This window comes from Dipodomys ordii, unplaced genomic scaffold (assembly GCF_000151885.1).
Source record: "Dipodomys ordii isolate 6190 unplaced genomic scaffold, Dord_2.0 Scaffold24, whole genome shotgun sequence".
NCBI lineage: Eukaryota > Metazoa > Chordata > Mammalia > Rodentia > Heteromyidae > Dipodomys > Dipodomys ordii.
The window spans coordinates 12,079,187-12,107,092 of NW_012267240.1; the positions used below are offsets into that span (position 1 = coordinate 12,079,187).

Below are 27,906 nucleotides of genomic sequence, written 5' to 3' on the forward strand. Positions count from 1 at the left end.
TACTTTGCCACACAGTTTTCTAAAATTCTTATTTACTTAATTTGGAGTGTAAGTATTTAACCCAGTGCCTAGTGCCTTTTCTACAGATACTTTGCATTCCTAAAATCCTCATTTATTTATTTATTTTTGGTGGTGGTGGGACATATGGAGTTCGTAACTTTTAGAAATTTACTATGAATATATTATACTGATTTAAATATATTTAAATAGGAATTTATTGTGAATATGTTATGCTGATTTAAATACCTTTAAATAGAAATTTATTACAAATATATTCTGATTATTTAAATATCCTTAAATAGGAAAGACTTATGTAACATATCATCAAATCAATGTATTTGCTTTGTCTAAGGTTCTGCCTACAGCAACATGTTATTATAGTGTGACAAAGATTCTAGTAAACATTTGTTGGATGAACAAGTGAATGAGCTCCATTGGGCCAGTGTACTTCTACCATTGTGTTCTCTCAGAAAATGAGCATCAAGCAGTTTATAAATCCATTCCTCCCAAAAGGATTTCCAAATATTAACATGAATGACATGATGATTGTTTTTGAAACATACATTTGACAAAAAAATTGAATCAATACATACCATTATCAAAATATCTGACTGTTGAATTTCTGGAAACACTGGGATCAAAATTTGCCATTAAAGGTGCTATATACTGCGTGGCCGTGAGCATTCTATGTACAACTTCTCCAGTGTATATGAAACCTGTGAGCAAAGAGGAAGCACGTGAGCAAGAAAGGGATCCGAGATGAAACTGTTACTGAAATATCTCCTATTTATGACAGTCCTGTTTTGGTAATAAAATCTAGAAGATATATGTGTGCATGCACACACACACACGTGTGTGTGTGTGTGTGTGTGTATGTGTGTGTCACAGGCCACAGTCCCTGAGCTATTTTGCTCAAGGTTAGTTAGTACTCTATGACTTGAGCAACAGATTCACCTCCAGCTTTTTGGTGGTTAACTGGAGATAAGAGTGTAATGGACTTTACTGATTGGGTTGGCTTCAAACCATGGTCCTGAAATCTCAGCCTCTTGAATAGCTAGGATTACAGGTGTAAGCCACCAGCAGTAGATACACTTTTTAAAAGGAACTTTTTAATGTCTTGCTGCCTGATTAACAGTGCTTGGTGTTATTATTGTTATTATCATTATTATTACCTTTAACTAACTGTTCAGAGGAGTTGCCATTTAACAAAGTAGTTTACAAATAAAATACATTTTGATCAATGTTACCTCTTCAAACATTTTCACCCATCTTTGTAGCAATTCTCCAATCATTTATAAGTACCTTGTACAATTGTCCATCAGAAATCCATGACACATACAATTCTAATTGTGGGAAGAAAATAGTAGGCTGAGAAATGCTAATAGAGTACCACCAGCAAATCAAATATTCTATTTTTCCCTTATTCATCACTTATTTTAGCACAATGTATCATGAAAGCTCCATTTACAACTGAAATTCTTTTCATGGCACTCATGTGTAGATTTTATCTTTCATTTTTATTGTTTGTTTTTTGTTGATTGAGGATTGAACTTAAGACCTTCCACCTGGTAGGCAAGTGCTCTTGCCGGGAGCTTAATTTCCAGCGCTAGATGTTCTCAAATTTCAATCTTAAGTGGAAGGCATTTTAGAAATATGATAAAATGTGCAAAATATCTTCCTCCTTGTTCCTCTTCTTCCTTTTCTTCTTCATAGTTCTGAAAATTGCAAAGGGGTTAAATACCCATGGCAACACTTTCCAATTCTCACATTGCTCAAGCCTTTATAATATGAGGTTCCTATCAGGAAGATGAGGTCAATATGTTTGCAGATCATATGGTAAAATATTGACAATTCACAAATGCTTCTCTGATTACAGAGTTATCAGTGCCAGCCCCTTTTTCTAGCAAATGGATAATGAGAAAAAAATTACCATGAAGGAGGGACTTCAGCTTTGAATTTACTTTCAATAGTTCCTATGTTACAAACCTAACCCACTTTCAATTACTCACATTAGGCTTATTTACTTTGTGGATTACCCGTGACAAATCTTTAATCCCATACTGGCTTCTAGCCTCAAGGTCTTTAGCTGCCTGAAGAAGAACCAGCTCAGGGAATATTAAGTGATTTTAATAATAATATAAGAAATGAACAATTAAGAACAAATTTCCGCCGGGCTCTGGTGGCTCACACCTGTAATCCTAGCTACTCAGGAGGCTGAGATCTGAGGATCACAGTTCAAAGCCAGCCCGGGCAGGAAAGTCCATGAAACTCTTATCTCCAATAAACCACCAGAAAACCAGAAATGGCGGTGTAACTCAAGTGGTAGAGTGCTCGCCTTGAGCTGAAGAGCTGAAGGACAGCGCCCAGACCCAGAGTTCAAGCCTCACAACCGACAAAATAAAAACAAAAAAAAAACCCAAAAAACTAATTTCCAAGTCAACACACACAATATTACAAAATAAAGTCCTAAACAACTTGTTTGTAAAAACATGACTGCAATGTTTGGGAAGTTATGAATTAACTAGATATATGAGGATTCTTTATGTCACTTTTGTATAATGATAAAATAAAACAGAATATTATAAAATTATAATATTATAAAATTATGAAATATTTAAGCCTTGACAAGAGTTAAACTTTGTTATCTCACATTGGGGTCTAAATGAAGATTTTACTGACATTAAAATTTTTCTTTTTTTGCTTCAAATTCTAGATTGTGATTTCTAAATAGCTTACTATAGATCAGTTTAGTGAACTAATTGTAGAGTTTAAAAAGAAGAAACATTTACTAATTTAAAAAGAGACTCATTTCTTACCCCAAGATAAGTATTCAATTTTTTTTCTTTCTTGTGATTGTTTTTAACATATTTATAAGATGATTTCTTTGTTGCTTTGTATGCCCCTCCTGCATGCTATAAGCCCTGCTTTCACTGTATTTGATGTTGGTATAATTTGTGGAGGGGACGGGAAAAAACAAATCTTTCAAATAGGGATACAGCTGGACCCATTGCAACAATGAGCTGTACAAGTCGTTATGTCGAAAAACGAACTTTACAACTTTGGCCTGGGGGTGGGGGTGGGGTGGCGGGGTGAGATGGGAAGGGGTGGGAAGGGGAAAGAAAGGAAGAGACAACAATGCTAGATAAGAAATGTACTTGTAAAACAAAAAAAAGAAATGTACTCATTAGCTTGCCCATGTAATTGTAACCCCTCTGTACGGTATTTTCACAATAAAAATAAATAAATTTTTAAAAAAGAAAAAGAAAAAGAAATTCTGGTGATCTGGTCATTGCTTTTTATAACTTTTCTCTAGTTTTTCAGCAATAACCTTAATGGTCACAGTCCAATATCACATTATCACAAAAGTATATGTTGGTATAATTTGTGGAGGGGAAGGGAAAAAAACAAATTGTTTAAATAGGGATACAGGTGGACCCATTGCACCAATGAGATGTACAAGATGTTATGTCGAAAATGAACTTTACAACTTTGGCGTGGGGGGGGAGGTGGGGGAGGTGGGGGGGCTTTTAGTGGGGGGGGGGGCAAATGGGAAGGTATGGGAAGGGGAAACAAAGGAGGAGGCAACAATACTGGATAAGAAATGCACTCATTACCTTGTCCATGTAATTGTAAGCCTCTGTACGGTATTTTCACAATAAAAAATACTATAAATATAAAGAGAAATTATTTTTCAGGGTTCCTGCTTTCTTCCTCTCAGCAGGATTCATTTGGAATTTCATGTTGAAAATGAACATCAAAATTCTATTGATCAAACCTTCTAGAAAAATGTTCTAAAAGAGTTCTGAGAGAGAGAGAGAGAGAGAGAATAGTTCCAAGTAGCTATTTCCCTAATCCTAATTCTCATTACTTACAGATAAAAGTACCTAACTAGAATAGAAAGAACAGCAACTCAAGGCAGGGAGCTAATTTCAAATCACTATGATATCCATTCTCCAAAACAATTGTGCAAGAATACAGCAGCAAACTTCACATAATAAGATATATCTTTTTTTCTCCCCACTTGAAAATTTGTTGATTGACACACAATATTTGTACATATTTATGAGGTCTAATGTGATGTTTCAATTCATGTAGGTATTGCATAATTTATCAGCTCAGGTAATTAGTATAATCATCACTGTAAACTTTGATAATTTCTTTCTATGAAATATATTCAAAATCTCTTCTTCTTTGAGAAACTATTGCACTATTGTTAATTCTGTCAACACTGATGTACCATAAAACACCAGACTATATTCTTCCTATTTAACAATAGCATTGTATCTATATATAAACTGTTCTTCTTAGTTGTCTACTAACAAGTACTCAACTCTTCTCATTTTCTCAACTCTTAGATCAACTATTTTAGAATCCAGATATACAATTACTACTAATAACTTTAGATTGTTGTATTTATTTTATTTTTGTTCTTTTTCTTCTTCTTATTATTATTGTCGAGTGTAGGAGTTGAAATCAGAGCCTGGGCACTGGCCCTGAGCTCATTTGCTCAAGGACAGCACTCTCCCATTTTGAGCCAAAGCTCCAATTTTGGTTTTCTGGTGGTTAATTAGAGATAAGATTCTCATAGACTTTCCTGCCTGTGTTAGCTTCTAACCCCAATCCTCATATCTCAGCCTCCTGAGTAGCTAGGATTATAGGTGTGATCCACCAGCATACAGTTACTGGTAACATTTAATACCAACAAGACATATCCAGGTGTTTCTACGTTGATTTGGCAAGAAATTACTCCTCACTTCCCAGGTTACAGATTAGGGGATCCACTCACTGTTCTTATGTCTCACCAACTATCATTTTCCAAAATACAAAGGTGAAATTTCATATTGTTCCCAATAAGTGAGATAAAAGTATGGGAGAGTGATAATAGCAAAATACATAGTTAAAGGTCTTCACACATACGTGATTGTAACATTAAAGTAAGTTATGTCTTCTATAAATGATTACACTATAGTTGCTACAACTTATGAATGATTGTAATTACTAATTACTGATAATAATATTACTGACATGATTAACTCCACAATACCAAAGACTAACCTACACAATAATTCAAGGACAGAAAAATGGAACAAAATTGACCAACCACCACAACAACAAAAGAAGAAAATCTACTGCTCTTAGAAATGTATTAAGGAAGTGGTGCTGTGGCTCAGGCGGTAGAGTGCTCCCCTTGAGCTGAAGAGCAGCACTGTTCAAGCCCCACAATCAACAACAACAACAAAATCTGTGTTGAATTTTGCTAATCCAGAGAGCACTTATTTTTCTTGACCACACTGAATTTTTTTTTTTTTTTTTGGCCCAGTCATGGAGCCTGAACTCTGGGTCTGGGCGCTGTCCCTCAGCTCTTCAGCTCAAGGCTAACGCTCTATCACTTGAGCCACAGCGCCACTTCTGGCTTTTTTTTCTTTTTGCTTATGTGGTGCTGAGGAATCGAACCCAGGGCCTCATGCATGCAAGGCATGCACTCTACTACTGAGCCATCTTCCCAGCCCCACACTGAAGAATTTTTATCAATACCTTGGATTACTTTTTAATGACAAGCAAATAAAATGAATGACATCAACAATGAATTGTATTTAGTACTTAAGTTTCTATATTACAAATCTATCATTTCAGCAGTGATTAATAACTAAGTGGACAGATACCTTACAGGTATACAAATTAAATACATTCAATTTTTTTCCAAAGCTTCAAAGCACTGATAATTACAAAAACCATGTTCAGATATTTATCTCCATTTTCAAGAAAAAAATATTTTTGCCTCTTCTGGGCATACTGGTCTTAGAGAATAAAAAAAGTTTATTTTTATAGTCCTTCACATTTTGAACTACTTTATGTAATACATTTTAATTATTTTCTTCAAACCTCTTTGTAGGGTTAATCATAATATTCCTTTTATATTTATATGCTTCTGGTATAAATAGTAGTCATCGGTGTAGTCATTAGATTTGCAGGAAGGTAATTATCCAGATAATTCTTCAAACAGAAAAATACCTTCCTTTAAAAGAATAACAAAAAAGTTTTGTGCTTTAAATCTCAAATCATGCTCAACCCATTGACCTTCCCTTTGCCTTCTCTAAACTTAGAGTCAAGTTCTGAGCTTAGTTGCAATCAACAGCTTTGTTCTTGCTTAAAAGAACTTGTGCTGTTCTGTGCCCATAGTCTGTACACATTTGAATAATCTTATTTTGAATATGTATGATCAAGTTATTTGGTGATCTGTCTTTGTAGGGTCTCTCAAGAATTAATAACACTAAATCATATACATATATTATATTTGATATAATATATATGATGTACCATATATATTATATATCATATCAGATATGCGATATGATATATCATATATGTAATATATAATATATGTAATATAGGATGTATATATACCATACAATATATTATGTAACATATGGATAATATGTTATATTTAACACAATATAACATACACACACACACATATATATCCTTATTTACTAACCAAATTTGTTGTGGTAATGAAAGTAATAAACATCGATGTAGGCCTTTAATAATTCCATTGTTTTCTTGTTTTTACTTCATCTTCTCCATAAGAAATAATGGAATGATGTCATTATTATTTTCATTTAACTGTGTATTTGATAAGGCTGAGCAATTTTCCCAAAGCCACATAACTAAATCAGGTCTTGTGATTTCAAATGTTATAAGCCCTTCACAGTAAAGTTCAGAACTCTTAACTCTAGCCTTGTGTCAAGTCCTGGTGAGGACAGAATATTAGTTGGTATTGAGGTTTGAGGTTACTTCTAAGATAACCACTGTGCAAACAAAGCTGAAAATTCCCATATGCAAGTTAAAAAAAAAAGTGCCAGGTGCTGCTGGCTCACATCTGTAATCTTAACCACATGGGAGGCTGAGATCTGAGGATCATGGTTTGAAGTCAGCCTGGGCAGGAAAGTCCATGAGACTCTTATCTCCAATAAGCCTCTGAAAACCAGAAGTGGTGCTGTGGCTCAAGTGGTAGAGTGCTAGCCTTGAGCTGAAGAGCTCAGAGACAGTGCTCTGGCCCAGAGTTCAAGCCCCACGACTGACAGAAAATGAGTCACCAAATGAGAATTCTCTCAACCATGTGCTCCAAGGACTCTGAGAAAGAAAAGACCTTTCATTTTTGTGTGAGAAATCCCAAGATTCACACCTTAGAGCAAAGTTGGAGTCACCTCAAAGTCTGTTCAAGCCCTTTTAGCTGAAAGATTTTATACACAGGGTTTAGATTCTTCTATTGCAATCCACAAATGAAATGTAAATCTGTGTATGTCATTGCCTGTGGAGGTAGCGGGAGGGGGACAGACAGTAACACATGAATAAAGATTAGAGTTGTGACCAAATTACTTCTCTTCTCTTGAGCATCAGTTCCCCAATGTAAACTTGTAGTGTAACAGTTTCAGTTCACATAGACATCATTGAACAAGAGTGCTGGAAATTAAAGTCTGGACTTAGGGATGTCGCTCAGTGGTAAAGCATTATTTACAAATCATATGCTAAGGCCCTGGATTTGTATCCAGTACTGAAAACATAGAAACTTACTTAATTACATAGAAATTATTTAATTACTGCTAACTTTTCCCGATGAGATTGTTTCTAGGTGATTTTAATATTAAGATGTTTATATGATGTTAACATTGTACTTTAGGGAAATGGCGCTGTGGCTCAAGTGGTAGAGCTCTCTACTTGAACTGAAGAGCTGAGGGCCAGTGCCCAGGCCCAGAGTTCAAGCCCCACAACTGACAAAACACACACACACACACACACACACACACACACACACACACCAAAAAAAAAAAAAAAACAGAATTGCACTTTAGATCTAACTGCTTGCTGTGTATTTATCTGCATTGTTCCTGTTTGGGTTAAACTACAGAATTGAATTTAATGACTGGGCAACAGACAATAAAATTCCTTCATGTTCATATTTCTTAGTGGAATGAATCTTTTCTTCCAATCTTTTAGAACAAGCATTTTGTGAAAATACTAACTTCCTACTGGTTGCATATGGTAGTGTCATATAACTAGAAATGTCACAGTAAGAAAGAAAGCATGTACTTGTCTGAGTGGCAAAGAAAAAGGATGAAAATTTCTGTTATACCTTAAGTATTATCTGTGTTTCAGTAATGTGTGCAATTAAGATTATTAGTCAGATTCTGATTTTAATCAGCCTTTCCTATTTGATAATTTTCTGTGTATTGCTATCTGAAAAAGAAATTTGTGTTTTGATAAGCCATATATCAAGTTTTCTGTTGGAAATGTGGTGGTCAATATAAGTGCTTACAGTACCTCCCTACAAACCTAGTGTAGTTTTTCAGCATGTTACTTGATTACTCACTTGGAATAGTACTAAACTTTTTGAGGATTCTTATGTGTGAGAATATTTTAGAATGCCACTGGAATTCATGATACCTACGATTGTCAAGAGTAGTACAAAACCTGTTATAGTTCTTCAAACAAATATACTGGGGAAAGTTCATTATTATTAGCCACTATTAGCATGGTTTTAATTAGTTATACTATTCATACTACCATGTCATATATATTCATATATATATATATATATATCTTTCATTGTGTATATGACAATACAAATTTATGTACTTAGTGTAAGAATAGTTTCTGTTTGGGATTTACCTTAGATTCACATTGATATGAGCTGACAATAAGGAAATTCCATGGAGAAGCAATAGGATGTCTGTTAGGAAGTAAATATTTGTTGAGAGATTTGAAATAACTCTGGGAATTGCACAGATTAAAGACAAAAGTTATGGTGGATTTTAAGGATTTCCTATCAAATGGACCCTTCCTAAAAGAAGCACATGTTTTTAATGTACTATGTGATTTTGTTTTTCTTTCGTGTTGTTTTTCTTATGTTTTATCCCCTGTTGTCACTGTATTTGATTTTGGAGCCCTGGGTATTGCATATACATTTATCTGAATTAGGGAAGGAAAGGGGAACAAAAAATGGTGAGACAAAGGACAAAGGGTGAACGAAGGCAACAGTGATATTCACAAGGCAATATATGGGAAATGAACTGTACTACTTGGTGGGGAGGGATTGGGCAGAGGGAAAGTGGGAGAAAAATGAAGGAAAGGGGTAACAAGTTGGACAAAAAATGTACTTATTACCTTATGTATGTACCTGTAACCCCTTTGGACATCACCTTGACAATAAGAATAAATTAAAAACAGGAAAAAGGAAAAAAAAGCATGAAGAGACTAGGAAGCATTCCTTGTGAAATAAAACTTTAATGTACAAGGACTACATAAAATATTCTCCCTCATCATCTTTCTGTGGGTATTTTTGACCCTAGAAGCAAGGTTAAAGTCAGCCCACATGCTTCCAGGGCATTGAACATTTATTGTAAAACACTATTCTTTGAGTGCAAATGACAATGATATATGTTACGTTTGCATACTTTGCCTACTTTCTACTATAGTCTCTATATTTGAATCATGTACACCCAAATTTATAAATATGGATTGAGGGAACTAGTTCCTTATTCTAATTTCTCATGAAACTCATGGGAGACATGTTTCTGCAATGGTGTCCAGAGAAATTAGTAGATATGCATTTCTCTGGGGCTGTGTTCCTTTCACATGATACCTTAATTACAAAAATTCTGAAATTCAGATGAGGACACTAATTACCAAGTCCCAGGAAGAACCCTATAATATTGTTAAACATCAACTATTTGTCATTTATAACTGTAACCAACTGCCAGGTGAAAATATAGTATTATATGTACTAAAATATATCTATGAGTTATTAACAAATAAACTATAATATTGTCAATCACCAAATACTTCCAACCAGTTTTCAAGACAAAAGACATCAAAAAAGAACAACAAGAAGACATCAAATGTGTCTTATCAGCTAAATTAAAAATACATATCTGAGCTAGGCATCAGTGGCTAATGCCTGTAATCCTAGCTATTGAGGAGGCTGAGATATGAGGACCAAGGTTCAAAGCCAACCTGGGAAAGAAAGTTCTTGAGACTCTTATTTCCAATTAACCAGTGAAAAAAACAGAAGTAGAGATTGGCTAAAATGCTAGAGTACTATTCTCGAACAAAAAAAATCTCAAGAACAGGGCCAGGCCCTCAGTTCAAATCCCAGGATCAGTACACCAATGAGGAACCAAGGAGGATTATAAATCACACCTAAGCTACTTCCTGAGGAAAAGAAGAAACAAATGATCATTTGTTTATTTTATTGTAAATTATCTTCATGAAAATACCAATTCAAGAATTTCTGTTGAGCGTACATAAACTACCTCCTCCTCCTACCTGAAAGGAAAGAACTGGAAGAAGACAGGAAGATAGACAAAAAATATAGGAACCCATAGACTTGGTCAAAAGCTCTCTCTAATTAACAATGGACAACTGAACAAAAACTTCATCCAAAGTCTCAAATGCCAAATCAGTCCTGTGGATGTAGAACTGGGCCTGTCTGTTCCCTGCCCCAAGTAGCTAGCCTGCAGTCACCTGCAACAAGCCTCTTCCTAGCCTCTACTTCCCCAGTATTTCTAGCTGGGAAGGGTAAAATGATATTCCTCACCAAAAATCAGTTTGTAAGGACTGGAAAGAGGTACCACAGACACAAATGCTAGTAGCACAGATCACAAATAATCGGGGGTTATGACAACACCAAAGTAAGCAGGATTTCTGGAAAGAGATCTTGGCTTCCTGAAGGTTTGCTCTCCATGCAGTTTCTGCCCAAAGTGCCTGGGGTGTCATTTAGGATACCTACCAGAACCCTCTGTGATCAGCTGTGTTCACATCCTGGCTCTGACCTCTGCTAGTAAGGGGAGCTTTCTCATGTTTCTGTCTTTCACTTCATCCCAGAAATCCTCTTCTGCCACAAAGAGCAAAGCCAGCTGACTCTTTCTAAACACTTCAAAACTATCATTTGAAATCTATCTGAACCATAGGCCAGAAACAGCCCTGCAGAGAACATTCTCATATACCATTAGAGCCTATCTATTTTGTGACACCACCAGACTTCATTGTGCTTATTGAATATTCTATAGTCCCACACACCTGCCTTTAACAATTGCCAAGCTTAAAGTAAACATAATCCCATAGAAAAAGAATTGTCCCTTTCGGATTCTTGTCCAGAGCTGTAGTCTACCCTGTCTCTGGTTTCCAAAACAAAATTTACTGCACTCTCAATGACATTTTTCAGAGATGTTTGCTATTTCCCTTGAATTTTAGATATCCCAGGAGACGTAGAGATCTTATCCTTACATTTTATTTGAATCCATGAAATCAGGCATGTCTGGATAGTATGCTGACCATCTCTTGTTTGTCCTTCCCTTTTCCATGCAGGGAAAAAAAATCATGTGGACAAAGATGGTATTAAAGGAGAAAATGTGCTTTGCTTTTTCAAAGATAGCCAGCCACTATATGCACTACCCATCCCAAATCCAGGGATGCCTTCCTTCTTTCTTCCAGATATACTTCAGTATTTCGAGTACCTAGCCTTAGTGGTATTAGTTCCAACTCTCTTGGCACTTACCTTGTAATTATTGTCATATACATATGTGTATGCATGCGTAGGTACATAAATAAATATATAGGTGCATATATAATATGCATATATAATATATGTAATTATAATATAAAATGATATATATATATAATATATTGGTACATATATAAGTATATGTAGTATATGTATAAGATTTTGAATGCATATATTATGTATATGTATTATATATACTTACAAGTATGCTATATGTGTATGAGTCTATTCTTATATAAGCATACATGCTTACTTGTGTGCATATATAAATGATTTCTCTCCATGAGGGAGAAAACCACCATGGAAAGCCTCATATTGGAGCTCTTTTTGTCTCCAACAAGCTGAATGACCTCGTCATCTCTTTCTCTAACTGATTTGCAATTTCTTATGTAAAACTGGACTGAAATTAACCCTTTTCAAACAACATCATGTAAGCTTTAATTAGTAGAAGGAAACAACTCAAATTCAGCTGATTCTACTATTCAACACAATAGGTTGAGCATCTGCACTGTAGTTTGCCATCCTTTTGCAATCAGAGCTCCAAAGAAGCTGTCTCTGCAGCTGCACTGACTCCTCATCTGCTCTTCATCTTTGCAGTCCTATGGTTAAGCTCACACTCGGATATTTCCTAACTTCTGGAGCTGTGAGCCCTTTCATAATCTTAGCATTGTGACCCAGACTACATTTTCTTAGCTGGTTTGGTAGTTTGGTATTGAATGGTGATACTGTACCATCTCTCTGACCCTTGAGTACAAACAGATTGTCTTGACCACGAGTCTAAGCATTTGCTTAGCCAGGAAGAATCCCAAGGATTGTTTTCAATCCTTCCTAAGAACTTTCTTTGACTTTGGGGAGAAGAGATGATTAAAATGTTAAATCAAGACTTCTGCAATATTCCTTTAGGTGGATAGGTGGTAATCCTGTTCTGTTAATGTTCCCTTTCCCACTGCCAGGGCTGTTGTGAGTGAACTCTATGTCTGAGGGGCTATTTGTCTGACTGTTGGAGAGGTTCCTTTGGGATCCAGTTTGGACAGCCAGCCATTAAATGTTTTTCATTCCTACACAGTGAAGAACTGTCCTGCCCAAACGCCAACTGTGATAAGTCACCAAAAGCTAAGAAACCATAAGTAGTGGCCCATTTCAGTAGTGGTCCACAATTATATCACCTCCTCCTCAACCAAATTCCATTCATCAGAAGTACTACTAGTGTCCAAGTAGTCCAGAAGTACTGAGGATGTAGCTTTATGGCTTTACATTTACCACCACTTGAGACACACCCCCAGCATATATGTTACTTTCCTTGTCTTTCAAATTGGGTCTTTCATTATGCCTGGGACAACCTATACTGGAATCTTCCTATTGATACTTCCCACATAGCTGGGATGACAGGTGAACACCATCTCACCCCACGTTATTTCCCCCACTTTTTATTGACTGAGATGGATTCCTATGTACTTTTGGTCTTGAACTATGATCCTCCTATTCTCAGCCTCCAAAGTAGCTAGAATTATACTCATAAGTCACCACACCTAGCTCGAAGTATGTCTCATATCTTCACTAGATGGTAATTACTCTGTTCCTCAATACTCTTTGGATGATTTTACTCTCAGGTCCATCATCATATTTATCATCATATTTATTATTGACACATGAGATTCATGTGTCTTAAGACAATATTTATCTGTCAAACATTTCTATTGGAAAAGTCTTATGAAATGGAGAAAAATTTACTCTCCCTAATTTGAATTAAGATAATTGGTTATAAGCACTGACCTTGTGATTTAATAAGTGCATAGCTATGAATAAGCTACTTAAATGCCCTGAATTTTGTTTCCCCAGATTCACAATGCAGATAATAATAGCTTCTCTATAGGAAAAGGATGATATGAGTTCAATAATAAAAGAAACCCAGTATAGTTCCACGCATGGAACGGTATTTCTTAACAAATGCTAGTTTTCTTTCTCTTTGTCTTCCAGTTCTGTATAAATTTTCAGTAATTTCCTTAAGATGGCTCAGCCTCTTAAGTATAATCTGAAATTACTAAAATTTCCTTAGACTGCCATTGTATTAAGGTCTGCCTTCACTGTGGACAGAGGGAAACAAACCATTTTTGCACAGTCAGTGTGGTTCACATCGATTGTCCTGGATGTCTTTTAGGTCACTTGCTGCTGATGAGATTATGGCATTAATAACTGTTGCTTGATACAATAACTTTGAATTCTTAATGAATTCATAATCCACCTTTCCCAACCTTTTCTATATCATCCTACTATTTCACCCTGGCCATGAACCATGAGCTATACTGCTTATCTGAAAGAACAAAATTATAATATGAAAAAAACATTGGGCTAATTATACAGTCTTCTTTTTTCTTTTCTTTTGGGTCAGTCCTGAGGATTGAACTCAGGGCCTGGGCATTGTCCCTGAGCTTTCTTGCTCAAGGCTAGTTTTCTACCACTTGAACCACAGCTCTAATTCTAGTTTTATGGTGCCTAATCAGAGATAAGAATATCAGAGACTTTCCTGGGTGGGTGACCTTTGAATCACAATTCTCAGATCTCAGTCACTAGGATTACAGGCTTGAGGCACAGGCTTAAGCTTGGTTTAAGTATGCATTACAATGATGGTTTACATGTGGTACTTTCAATGTATCCTACGATTTGAACACATAAAACATTAAATGCTGTTATTTACCATAATTAAGATATGATCCAGATGCCCCTGGATAGATGAATGGATCGAGAAAATGTGGTATATTACCCAATGGAATTTAATGTTTCTATCAGAAAGAATGACAATGCCCCTTTCATAAGTAATTGGAAAGACTTGGAAAAAAATCATATTAAGTGAAGTAAGTCAGACCCAAAGAAGAATAGGCTCTATGGTTTCCCTCATTTGCAAGAATTAGTATAAGCCAAAGTTAGTCCTGACAGAGAATCATAATAGCTCAAGAGCTATGAACATATGAACATACAAAATGATGCTAATTGAAATGAACTCCAAGACATGGAAGCAACGGGTCTTCTTTTTTTAGTTGTCAACCTTGATGTTGCCAATGTACTGTATCTAGTCTTTTCTTCAAATTTTACTTCATTTTTCTTTTTCCACTGGTTTATCTCTGGCAATCTCTGTCTTTGATTCTGGTACCCTCCATCCTGTATATGCATTTATATGGTTGGGGTAAGTGAAGGGAAATAACAAAATACTGAAAGAAGCACAAAAGATGATCTATTGCAACAACGTTACAGGACACTATGTTGGAAATGAACTTTACAACTTCATGGGGAGGGGAGGATTAGGGGGAGGAAAGGGATAGCGGGAGAACAAAAATGGAGTGGGTAAATATGTTCATCGAGAAATGTACCTTACTCATGTAAATGTAATCCCTCTGTACAGCATCTTTATAATAAAATAAAATTAAAAAAACACTAAATGCTGAAAGGTGAGCATTACTTGATAATAAAGGGACTGATAGCATATTTCACATACATGCACATCATTATGTACATAGGAGAGGCAGAGTGAGTCATCTTAAAGTACAGAGATTTTTATAAATCAATACAAATCACATACAGTATACCTCAAAATCCAAAGCACAATAAACTCCAGGCAGCCTACTTCCTCTAAATGCATTTTCAAAAGAAAAAGAATTTTTTTTTTTTTTTTTTACTTTCTGCTAACCTAGATGCACAGATCTATCAATATCTCTGTTCATAGCCACTGAAACTGAGCTTTTCAAAACTACATTTCTTTTCAGGTATAATGAATTCTTCTTACATTCTGTCTGTTCTATTTTAGGAAGCACCACAGTTACCTAGGGCAGACAGACTGAAAAGAGACCCTCAATCCTTCTCACACTTTATGTTTCTCTCCCCTTCCTCCCCAACTCTAAATAAAAAGATCAGCAAAAAAAATCACGCTCACAGAGACTCCTTTCTTCCTAATGTAGACTCTTAATGTATTTCCTAGAATGTACATTCTTCCAGTTGTGGTAACTACACAGAATAACTTGAATTCATTTTATTTAGGATAGAGAGAATACAGTCTGGTTCTCATTAGTAGTTATTTCAGAAACAACATCCTATTTAAACTATTAGACATTTTACTTCTTGTAACACTATTGTTTAAAAATTATCAAAATATGTTTAAAAGAGGAATATATCATTTGCCTTAACCTGGGACTCATTGCAAAGTCTAGATAGACACTAAACAGCTTCCATTTCAAAATACTCTCATGATATTCAACCAGTGTCTATGTGTTGCTGTATAATAATGTTTCAATAATTAACAAACTTAAAAAGAGACAAAAGTCATAGGTGTAGTAGTTGTGTTTATGCAGATGTAAGTAGATAATAATCATCGGTGTATTTTTTAAAATAAGTTCTTTATTGTGAAAATACTGTTCAGAGGGGTTACTGATACATGAGCAAGGTAATGAGTACATTTTTATTAAGCATTGTTGCCTCCTCCTTTTTTTCTCCCTACCATCCCTTCCCTCCTACCTCCTCAACTACACTCCCCCCATCACCCACCCCCACCTTCCTTCCTAAATTGTAAAGTTTGTTTTCAACATAGTGTCTTGTACATCTCATTATTGCAATGGGTCAACCTATATCCCCATTTAAGCAATTTCTTTTTTCCCTTCCCCTCCCCAAATTATACCAATATCAAATACAATAAAAAACAGGTGTTATACTGTGGGGGAACGACATACAAAGCAACAAAAAAATCACATGGTACCTTATAAATATGTTAGAAACAAAGCAAGCAAGAAAAATAAACACCTGTGTCCCTATCTTGGGGTTCATTTCGTTTAACATCATCTTGCTGCAGAGCTTCTGCATGGCAAAGGACATAGCTAGCAAGCGCAACAGAAAGCCCACGGATTGGGAGAAGATCTTCACTAGCCACACAACCAACAAGGGTCTCATATCTAAAATATACCTGGAACTCAAAAAATTAAATCCTCCAACAACAAATCCTCAAAGAAACAACTGCCTGATAAATAAGTGGGCTAAAGACTTAAAGAGAAACTTCTCTGAAGAGGAAATAAGAATGACCCATAGACACATGAAGAAATGCTCAACCTCTTTAGCATAAAAGAAATGCAAATCAAAACAACATTGAGATTCCAACTCACCCCAGTTAGAATGGCTATAATCAAGAGCTCTAATAACAACAGATGCTGGAGGGGATGTGGACAGAAGGGAACCCTACTACATTTTTGGTGGGAGTGTAAACTTGTTCACCCACTTTAGAAAGTAGTATGAAGGTTCCTGAAAAGACTCCCCATTGAGTTCCCCTACGACCCAGCAATCCCATTTTGGGGCATTTACCCAAATGATCACAAACAAGGCCATACTAAAGCTACCAGCACAACTATGTTTATTGCAGCATTATTTACCATAGCTATGAAACCAACCCAGATGTCCCTCAGTACATAAATGGATCAAGAAAATGTGGTACATATATATACAATGGAATTCTATGCCTCCATCAGAAAGAATGGCATTGCCCCATTTGTTAGGAAATGGAAAGATTTGGAAAAAATTATATTAAGTGAAGTAAGAAAGGCCCAAAGAAACATAGGTCCCATGGTTTCCCTTATTTGCAATAACTAGTATATGTCTGGGACAAGCAGAAAAAGTCAGATAAGATGATGTTCATCAGCATATTTTTATTTTTGATATGCACTAAAATATATGTATATGTAAGAAAGCATAATAATATAGTCTTTAAAATGTGCTACTTTCCTCCTGCTGAGTTCAACCACTACCACTCATGTCGCTTTACAATTTCCTTCCTTTCTTCGATAGTTACAATGTATTTTTGCACCAGTGGAGAAGATTAGCTTTGACTATGTTTAGGCTTAAAATAATTGACTTACTCTCGCAGCATTCTTTTTACATTTTTAAGGCACCTATTGCTCACACAAGTAATTCTGGCTACTCAGGAAATTGATATTTGAAAACTGAAGTTCAAAGCCAGCCCAGAAAGGAAAGTCTAAGAGGCTCTTATTTCCAAAAGGCTGGAAGTCCACCTGTGGTTTCATGTGGGAGATAGAGCACTACCCTTGAGTGAAAAAGCTAAAGGATAGATAGCTCATAGGCTTGAGGACAAGCCTCAGAACTGGCTAAATAAATAAGTGAATAAATACATGAGATGTACTTTTTTGTTTGAGTCTACATTCCTCAGAAACTCATACATGTTTGCATAAGCTATGTTCTTATACATTTTTACTGTTTTATAATATTCTATGTATGTACCATAATTAATTTATCCAATATTCTCTTGTAAACATTATATTGTCTCAGATTTATCTCTTTGGTGTGTGTTTGCTTTGACTGTTACGTGTTTCTAGTAGATTTATTTTTATTTATTTTTTTTGGGGGGGGTTCTGGTCGTGGGGCCTGAACTCTGGGCCTGGGCACTGTCCCTCAGCTCTTCAGCTCAAGGCTAGCACTCTACCACTTGAGCCACAGCACCACTTCCGGCTTTTTTCCTTTTGCCTATGTGGTGCTGAGGAATCAAATCCAGGGCCTCATGCATGCAAGGCAAGCGCTCTACCACTGAACCACCTTTCCAGCCCCTCTAGTACATTTTTTTTGCCTGTTATACATGTATGAGACATTCAAAAAGTGAAAAACTAGGAGTTGATTATCTAGGGCTGATTGTGCACACCCACAATCTCACCAGATAATGATCAATTGTTTTCTTGAAGCATTGCAGCAATGTGCCTAGTGTCCCTATCAGAATTCGATATAATTATGTTTCATTGTTACTAGCCTTGGCATTGTGAAATAGACCTCACATAACATTTATTTACATTTCTCTGAGGTTCAGTAATTATCAAATTGATGTTTTCAAAAAATTCATTTGCATTACAATTTCCATTTCTGTAAAGTTATTCAAAAGTTGTAGCCTTGTCTGGGTTTTGTTATTATTGATTAGAGTCCAATGGATTTTCCTGCAGGCACTGGAATAGAACCATCATCCTCAGATCTCTTCTGAGTAGCTAAGATTACAGGTATGAGCTGCCAATAATCAGTGATTAGATTAAATAAATAAATAATAAATAACATTGTTGATACTATTGCTATGTCTTTTATATGTTTTTTAATGTTTCCCTATGTTGAAATTATAAAGATCTTTAGATTTTTTTTCTACTGTTATAGTATGAATATATCCTTCTAAATAATCCTCTAAAAGGCTTATTAATTCACCTACCCAATTAAAGATTTTCTTATACCTGAAATATATTTGTAGGTTATTATATAGGGACCCATGTATGTTTTTTCTATATATAGTTTCCAGCACAGATTCTAAACAAAAAACTTTTTTATCTTAATCTCATAACCAGCAGTAATACATGAATCTAATTACCAAAATAAATGGGATTCGTTCAGGACTCTCAGTTTAAATTCCCTGGTCAATCTGTATATATCTGTTTAGAAGAAATTATATATTCTTACTATGTCCTCTGCCTAGTGAACTAAGAGCTCATCAGCTCTTTGTCACGTGAAGACTGTGTGACCAGCACTGGCCAATGTTCCACCTGAACTGTGGGGTTCCTTTCTCAAAATGCATACATACACAAATATGAAAGAAATCATGTTATGTTGTGACCAAAGCTGCATTGAAATTGTGTCCATTTAGAAGAAATTTTTTATCTTGAATCTCCAATTCATAAACATAGTGTTGATCTCTACGTAGGTACGCAATTATTATTTATGACTTTCTCACAACTGCTATTCACATAATTTTGGGACTCGCTCTAACATTGATTCCTGTCAAAAGCTATTGTCATTGAATTCTGTTCAATGATATTTTCTAATAATCTGTTTGAAACAAAGTTGATTTGACTTATTGGTTTTATGTTTTGCAGTCTTACAGAAATGTTAAGCAATTCTAATAACTTGCCTACTTCTAGAGGCTTTAGCAAATGGATAATTATATTTTCTTTTCAAAATTTACACATTACACTTCTTTTTCAAGGTTGTTATATTGTATATTGATTAAACATTATAAATAATTTAAATGTAGAAACAATAAACTCTCAAATAGCTATGTAAACTATATGAAAACTACATTACATGCAATGCAAACTTTAATAAATAAATTTATACAATACAAAGGAAAATACAATTTGGAGATCTACCTGAAACAGCTATCACAAAAATATTTTATAAGAGCAAATAAAATATTTGCTTATGAATAACAATTCCAATAATTTCTTTCTATTTCTTCTGACTTCCCAGCAGTTCATTTACACATTAAGAAGAAATAAATTCCTCTCAAACTACCAATCTCTACATCTCCAAACATCACTAGCTACATTTGGAGATGTTATTTTTTAAATTTCCATTTCCTCTTCAACTTTATTTCAATTAAATTTTCACACCTGATTAACCAAAGTAAACCCCTAGAAAATGTTCCTCACAAAGTGGTTCATTTGTTGTTGTTGCTGTTGTTTATCAGAATGACATTCACAGAGAAAAGACAGAAATAGATGTGTGACATGGCAAAGACAGGCAGGTAATAGAACTACAGGTCAAAAATGGTTATGGATGCTAAAACAACACCCCTTCCACTATTTGGTACAATCAGCAATGCAGCTCCCATGTTCCAATGCTCCCCAGGAGAAAAAGGAAAGAAATTCTTAGAAATGTATCTTTCATCAATACATTTATAGTGATGTCTACCAAAAATAAATTAAAAAGCTCAAGGGCCAAGCTATCGCTCTCCTGGGTTGAAAGAAGACACTTCTCAAAGGGGACGAACTAGTGGCAGACCTGGAAGATTCTTTGTAATTGACAACCCAGTTTCTTAATATATTGCTTTTCTGAGACAACAGCTTAGGCTCACATCCCAAAGCTATTTTGCTGTAACTGGTTCAGACTAATCAGTGCTGAAAGGATAGGTTTTATTTTTTTTTAATTTTTAAATTGTACTTTCAGTCAGCTAAAACAGAGAGTTAAAAGGCTCACCATGCTGAGAGGAATATCCCTACAAAGAAAATAAGAATATCCCTTTAAGTTGTCTATATAAAAATTAGCATTTTCACTTTTGCATAACTTGGGAATAGAAGAGGTATCAGAGAGACATAGACAAAAGATGTCATTGTCATTATAGTTCATCTGCAGGCTCACTTTATCTTTTTTACACTTTCTCTTCCTCTTTCCCCTTTCCCTTCCTTTCCTTTCCACCTCTCTGTCTTTCTCTGTCATTCTTTCTCTCTCTCCTATCTCTCTCTCTCCTTCATCTAACTCTTTCCCTCCTTCCTTCCCTCCTTCATTTTTCACCAACAGTGTTCAGATTGTGTTTTCTTATATTATGCCCCCCCCATTAATACCTCCTCAGACCTTGGAAGACAGAGACCATCATAAGTTTTGCACAATTTTGTTTCAGTTGAAGGACTTTTATTTGCTAGGCAGAGTCGCTACCACTTGATTCAGGTCTCCAGCCCTTTTTGCTTTCATTATTTTTTGAAATGAGAGGTCTCATTGTTTTCTCCAAGTCAAACTCGACCATAATCTTTTGAATTACCTTTCTCATGTAGCTGAACTGACAGGTACAAACCACTATACTCAGATTTCTTGTTGGATATTAAGTTATGTTAATGTCTCCCTGGATAGCCTTGACCCATGATCCTCCTGATCTCTGTCTCCCAAATAGATAGTAGTAGAGGGCATAAGTCACCAATGTCATCTTATTCATCAGTTTTGTAATACCAAAAGGGCTGATAATTTTTTTTAATCACTTCATTCACACAGAGGATCATGACTGAGGTGAAATCACAATTGAAACCAGAATAGTTCACTTTCTCAGAGAGTGGGGAAAAGATAAAAATGGGCTTAAAGGAGGAGTGAGTGGACAGAAGTAGACACATCAATGAGCTTTCCAGATGTAGAATCTATGGAAAATCCAGTGACAGAGCTAAGGAATGAGTTAAATGGAAGGGAGTGATGCCTCTTAAAAGGATGAAGAAGATGGAAAAAAGTCAGTGAAATGTTGGTTTGAAAGTTTCAGAGTAAGGGTTTGTAATCAAGTGAAAATCCAGTTTCTACAATGTAAATACAATCTTAGATACCAAAATAAAGAGGCGATCTTTCACTGGAAATCTACTTGTTTGTATCCTGAGAATCTATACAATGAGATTCATGTTAGACAAATGGCCATTTTGGATCAATGGAGAGATGGAATTACCAGCTAAACTAACCTCGAGTCTGGATTTACAGCTTTGTCCCAGTTGAGTGAGGATTCATGGACCCAAATTGGTTAATTGATATACAAGCTAATAACAATAAGTCACTAACTCTATATTGATCTGGTTCCTATAGTCCAAATAAAGCTTTGTGCAAGAAGCCTAGTATAGTAAATAATTTATTTAATATTCCAATTTGTTTGTGGGCAATATTAGAGCTTCACAAGTGCTATACACAGAGATAAGAATAGATAGAACATCTATTGCATGGTAAAGATTTCTCTTTCCAACTTTCATGCAGCAGTCTCTTTGGAATTAACTAGTGTTAAGTACTGTGAAATAAATACTGAAAATACAAATACTGAAAAATGAAATTGCAAAAGCTAAAAATCTATTAAACAGGATTTCAGATACTGTCACATCACAAGCTAGGGCTTAAATACAGGAATTTGAGAGAAAAGTTAACATTCAGTCCATAGCAAATATAAATGCAAACATTGCAAAGGTGTGTTAGAAAGTATCTAAAAGGTTTCACTGGGATTTGCAAATTTCCTAAGTCTCAAACTTTCTCAGAGAGAAAGTTCTCTGGGAGAATTTGGTTTCTACTGACAAAAGGTAACTACAAATGGGATTGAGAGCTGAGAGTACATGCGAAGTTTACAGAAATATTTAGTTATTCTTAACCAGCTTTTTAAAAAAATGGAGCAAATAGGTATTTCCTACAAAAAACTAGAACATGATTCTTTTTACAATGTTTTATTGGTGAAACAAACATTTCACTATAACTTTTTTTTGGTGCAAGCTTTTGAACTACATGAAACTAAATGTGAGTTAATGCATATGTGTGTTTTATGTAGAGATACCTATGATCCAATGAAAGTACATGTTCTCGGAATCACAAAACCATTTTTTTAGAACTCAAAGCCTGAATTAGAAAAACAGGGTTTCAGTTCAACATGTAAGAGAAAATTTCTGAGAGGCATTTCTCAGCACTGCTTGTAAGTTAAAGTAAATAGGTTCTAGGTGTCACTGCCTGTCATTTACTTACTTCCCTTGGGCCAGCACTAATTAATCAATCCTATCTTGTCCCCAGGCTTGGCAAGGTTAGGTCTGCATCCTTCACGCTTTTCCAGTTTTTTCCTGTGCATTTCAACTCTGTCTCCCCTTCCTACAGTGCCCTTCTCTTGCATAACTGCACCTGTCAAAAACTGCACCTGATCTCAGCCTTGTTTTCTCTTCCTGAGCAATTGCTATCCTTTCCAAGCAGATGTCTTTGAACTTCATGTCAGTTCCCAACTTCCTCCTGGCACTACGTGTTATTGGTGTTTGTATCCATAACAGCCTGTCTGTGTTTTATTTTTCTCTTTGCTAGACATATGTTTTTCAAAAAAAGAAGACAGGGATCAGCAATTATGACATTTGCATGCATGCTTAGAAAAGTGCACTGTTTGCTTCATACATCCCAATTTTCCTTCCATTTGGCCAGCGGAGGGCTGATTCTATGCCAGATCCTGTTTTGGGAGTTTGATCCAGTAGTGGAAAGATAAGAGAGGGCCCTGCCCTCTGGGTGGTTATTCCCTTGTGTTGGAACTGATTGACTATTAAAGATCTTTCCAGTTCTAAGGATTTATGACTGTAAGAATCATTGTCTCATTATGGAAGTTTAAAAACCACATCGAAATGTTTTCAATTGAAATGGTCTTATAATTATTCTTTCTGTCTGAAAGAAGAGATCACACAGACAACATTTAAACAGAAGATTTCTCTTCACAATTATCATTAAGAAGAGGAATTTACAGACAAGATGATACCTTCTCCAGCAAAATAATCAAATTGATCTGAGCTGAGCTTACAACCATGAGGGCAGAATGTTCTAGAAGAAGAAAGACTTGAGCATAATGAGATTTTAATGTTTTTACAGTATCATTGAAAAATGTAATATAATATATCTGCTTAAGAAAGATGCTGTTTTTCACATGAAAAGCAATAGCATTAGGCAATACACACAACTAATCACTGTGTATGCAGATATTTAAAACCACTTCAAGGCCGTATTCCCATTAGAACAGCAACATTTACTTTTATTTCATTTTGTTTTATTTTATGCAGACAGGATACTGAACTCAAAAACTCATGTTTTCTAGGCAAGAACTTTACCATGTGAGCCATGCTTCTAGCCATTTTTCCTTTTCAGTTACTTTGCAAAGAGAAACACACATTCTGGTCCCAGAGGCTTTGGACAGCTATACTCCTGTGTCTGCTCTCAAGCATATGTGAATACAGGTGAGGACTCCATGCACAGCTTTGCTTTTTTCCTTTTTGGTGGTACTGGGTTTTGAACTCAGGGCCTTGTGCTTGCTAGGTAAGTACTCTACCACTAGGCTGTATTTCCAGCCCAGGCTTTTGCTGGTTATTTTTGAGATGGGGGGTCTCACTTCCTACCCAGGCATATGTCTCACATATGATCCTTCTATTTGAAGCTCCCTGTAGCTGCTGGAATGACAGGTATACAACACCATATTCAGCCCCCCGCCATCCCCGTGCTGTGCCATGATAGAGTTTCCTAACTTTCCTGACCAGGCTGCCTGGAACTGTAAACTTCCAATTCTCAGAATCTCAAGTAGCTAAGATTACAGGCTTGAGCCATCTGTGCCAGGCTCTGATTTTTGTTTTGAAGATAAGGTGTCACTAAATTTTGTTTGGTCTAATCTTGAATTATGATATTTCTTATCTCTGACTCTAAAGTACCTAGGGAAGATAATACACTTAGAAAAAAGGTGATATATTATGTCATCAAGACAATGTCCAACACAAAAAAGCTATTGTTAAATGTATTCTGGAACACAATGATAAAGTATATCTAAATAATGATTGACTTGAAACAGATATTTATAAAAATGTGATATACTACTTCAAAAATATTAAAGCATGAGTCGCATAACATGAGCATTTCAGGAATTAATTTGTATGTAGGATTCCTTTTACTTTTCTTTAATGAGGTAAATTATTGTCCTAATGTTAAACATGGTTCCAAGTTTTATTTCTTCTTAGAAAAAAAGATCAAGGTGTTTGTTGATCTCAGTTTGGATTTGATCTTTTCAGATTTTTTTTCCATTGAATAAAGAAACAAAATATAGAGAAACATTTTTTCATCCTGACTAGAACTATTCTCTGTAGAAAAGAGAACCCTAAAGAAATACCTTTATCTGTCCTTTTGTTGTATCAGAAAGTACTTAAAGGCATTTAATAATCTGTAACCTGAAGTTTATATCTACTACAAACTTGATGGGCATTGAATAAATAGACTAAGGCAAATATATGGTAAGTTTCAAAAGCAAAATACTAGATGAATGGAGATGAATGGTAATTTAAAATGGAATCAGAGAATATACTTCTATACAAAAGGGGATGTAGTGTTGATAATGGCCCATACTATCTCTTCTCAAATAGTGAGGAAGTCGCATGACTCCTTTTCAGATATGTTTGAACTAGGATGCAGAGATTTTATTTTTCATTGTCATTAACATGGTTCTCTTTTCCTGTGTGTAATATGTATTCCCAACCTTCATGCACAGGGCATTGAGGATTGGATATGGAAATGGAAAATTGCTGTTATTATCTCTCCTCCGTTTCTTTCTTGAATTTTTTTGCCTAAGGTTTTATTAGTTTGTCTCACATTTCCTAAAATTTGTAGGAGACCTTCAAGTTCTTAATAAGATATAAATGGCCAAGAGGGAATATTTGGTATGTAGCAATTCTTTAAGCTTATTTCATCAGGGCCCCAATATAGGGGGTGGTGTGTGTGTGTGTGTGTGTATGTGTGTGTGTGTGTGTGTGATTGCTGACTATTTCTATACTCCCAGAACACACTTTGAGAAATACGTTATAATGAAAAGGCGAGGGCAAAAGGATCTAGAAACATGTACTACTGATAGTGTCCTACTGTACTGATGGGCTCTTCATCTAATGGTTACTGGTAACAATATATATTTGTTTATTTTGAGTAAGATTAGCCAGAGTCTTTTGTCAAATAATCCACTTTTCCCACTAAAAGAGTTCCCTATTCCCTGAGTTATACCCTTTCCTGGTTATAATACAAGACTTTCAATTAAATTCTTAGAGCAAATACATGTTTTTCTTCAATGAATCATGAAGGATATATTGAAGATTTATTTCAAAGGCATCATTTAAAACTTTAGGGATGGCATACAGGAAGGGACTAAGAATTTTAAAAGTCTGATAGAGATTACACTATATTTAATTTGTGTCTGGAACCATTTATAAAACCTAGTGTAAAAATTAATATAAAACAATGACTAAAGGTCTTTTCTATCAGCATGGTCTTCTAGATGAATCTATCAAATTTTCTTTTCTCCATAGTCACTTGTTGAATTGTTTCTTACACACACACACACAGAGTCACTCCTGAGAGGTAAATATATTTAAAAGATTTTATCCTGAAAAAATATATCCAGAAAATAAAAGTTAAAATAGTCTAAAGTGAATAAACTCAAAAATCTCTGAAGTGAATATTTGGGCATCTGTTCACCAAGAAGTTTTCTTTTTCTTCTTGTATGTTTTTTGCTGTAAAAATACTGTACAGAGGGGTTACAGTTATATGAGCAAGGTAATGAGTACATTTCCTACTGAGCATTGTAGCCTCCTCTTTTGTCTCCTCCTTTGTTTTTCCTCTACCATCCCTTCCTTCTCTCCAAAACTATATCCCCTCTCCCCCCCATCCTCCCACCTGGCCAAAGTTGTAAAGTTCGTTTTCACCATACTGTCTGCTAAGAAGTTTTCTGAAAGTCATCTTTGTGCTAGAACTCTCTTGGGGTTATGTTAGGACCTAGGTTGTGTATACGGAGAGGGCCATAGAATATTAACTACTGATCACTATGTGTACTTTCTCATCCAGGTAGATTGCATCTTTTAATCGATAACAAGGAAAGCCAAAGCATAGGTTTCTATGTTACCTGTTAGGTGCTTACTTATTTTTACATTTTTTTAATCTGAGCTACTTCTCTCTCCTCATTTTCCACCAGTCAATATATATTCTTATCAGAAATCTCAAACTTAATTACTTGCTGTAGATCATTCTTTATTCAATCTCTGAGACATATTTGTAGAGATACAAGGTATGTGATGAAAAACAATACAGACATTGCTTTTAATCTTGTTAAAACTTCACTGGGAAGCTACTTAATCAGATAAGTGAGAAGCACTCATAAATACTAAGACAAAGACATCGTGATATTATGTTACAAAGACAATATGCAATACGTAATCATATTGCAAAGTATACAGTATGTAGTATATAGTCTAGGCTACTCAGCCTATCGCATACACATACTCCATATGGCTTGGCATGTGCTATACAATCATAGCCTATTATAGCATATGGTGTAAAGTAGATAAAGAATGAAGCATGTAGCATGTGGATAAATGAATGTGGATAAATGATGGCTGGCCAACCGAAGATCTTCACTGAATGTCACTCTGAACAGGATGATTTCACTAGGCACTGACCCTTTTGTCAGAAGGTTCTGAATGTCAGCACTAAAAACCCAATCACAGTAATAACTGAGACAACTGGTCAGATAAAAGATGGGCTGTCAGGCTTCCTGGCTGCTCAGTTGTACCAGTGACCATTTCCCTGACTTGTTCAGGGCTCCAGAAAGAAAGAGAAAGGTTCCTTATGAATGCATCTATTTTGTGAAAGATTAGTAATAGATCGGCTTCCTCTGTATTCATCCCACCCTGCCATTTGCTTGGAGAACACAAGAACTGAATTGCCAAATAAGAACATATACTTGATGTTTTAATGCATATTTCATTTCTTCCTGCCAATAATGTGGCCAATCACGTTTATCAGCATAGACATTTGAGGTTGACTATCATTTGTAATTCATTTGAGCCAAGGCTCAGCATTCATTTCCTATGAAAACAACATTACACAGTGTGGTTGTGTCTGCAAGCTAGTCCAAAAATAGGATATTGATTTATGTGGCACAAATACTTATTGCCTATGTGGCATTTCTGGAACAGAATGGAGCAGCAGTCGTATTAAAACTAAAACTATCTCAGGGCACCAACGCAAGGTTGGTGGGGGTCTTAATGATAATGAGTGTCATCTCATTG

At 35.5% G+C, this 27,906-nt stretch overlaps 1 protein-coding gene across 1 annotated transcript in view; it reads right to left on the reverse strand.

Annotated features, from left to right (window-relative positions):
* Nucleotides 1-27,906, reverse strand: part of Plxdc2 (plexin domain containing 2) — a 394,422-nt gene that overhangs the window by 111,925 nt on the left and 254,591 nt on the right. The window contains exon 5 of the mRNA XM_013014718.1: nt 594-716. Coding sequence (XP_012870172.1) covers nt 594-716 — 123 coding nt within the window. The remainder of the gene's footprint in view (nt 1-593; nt 717-27,906) is intronic.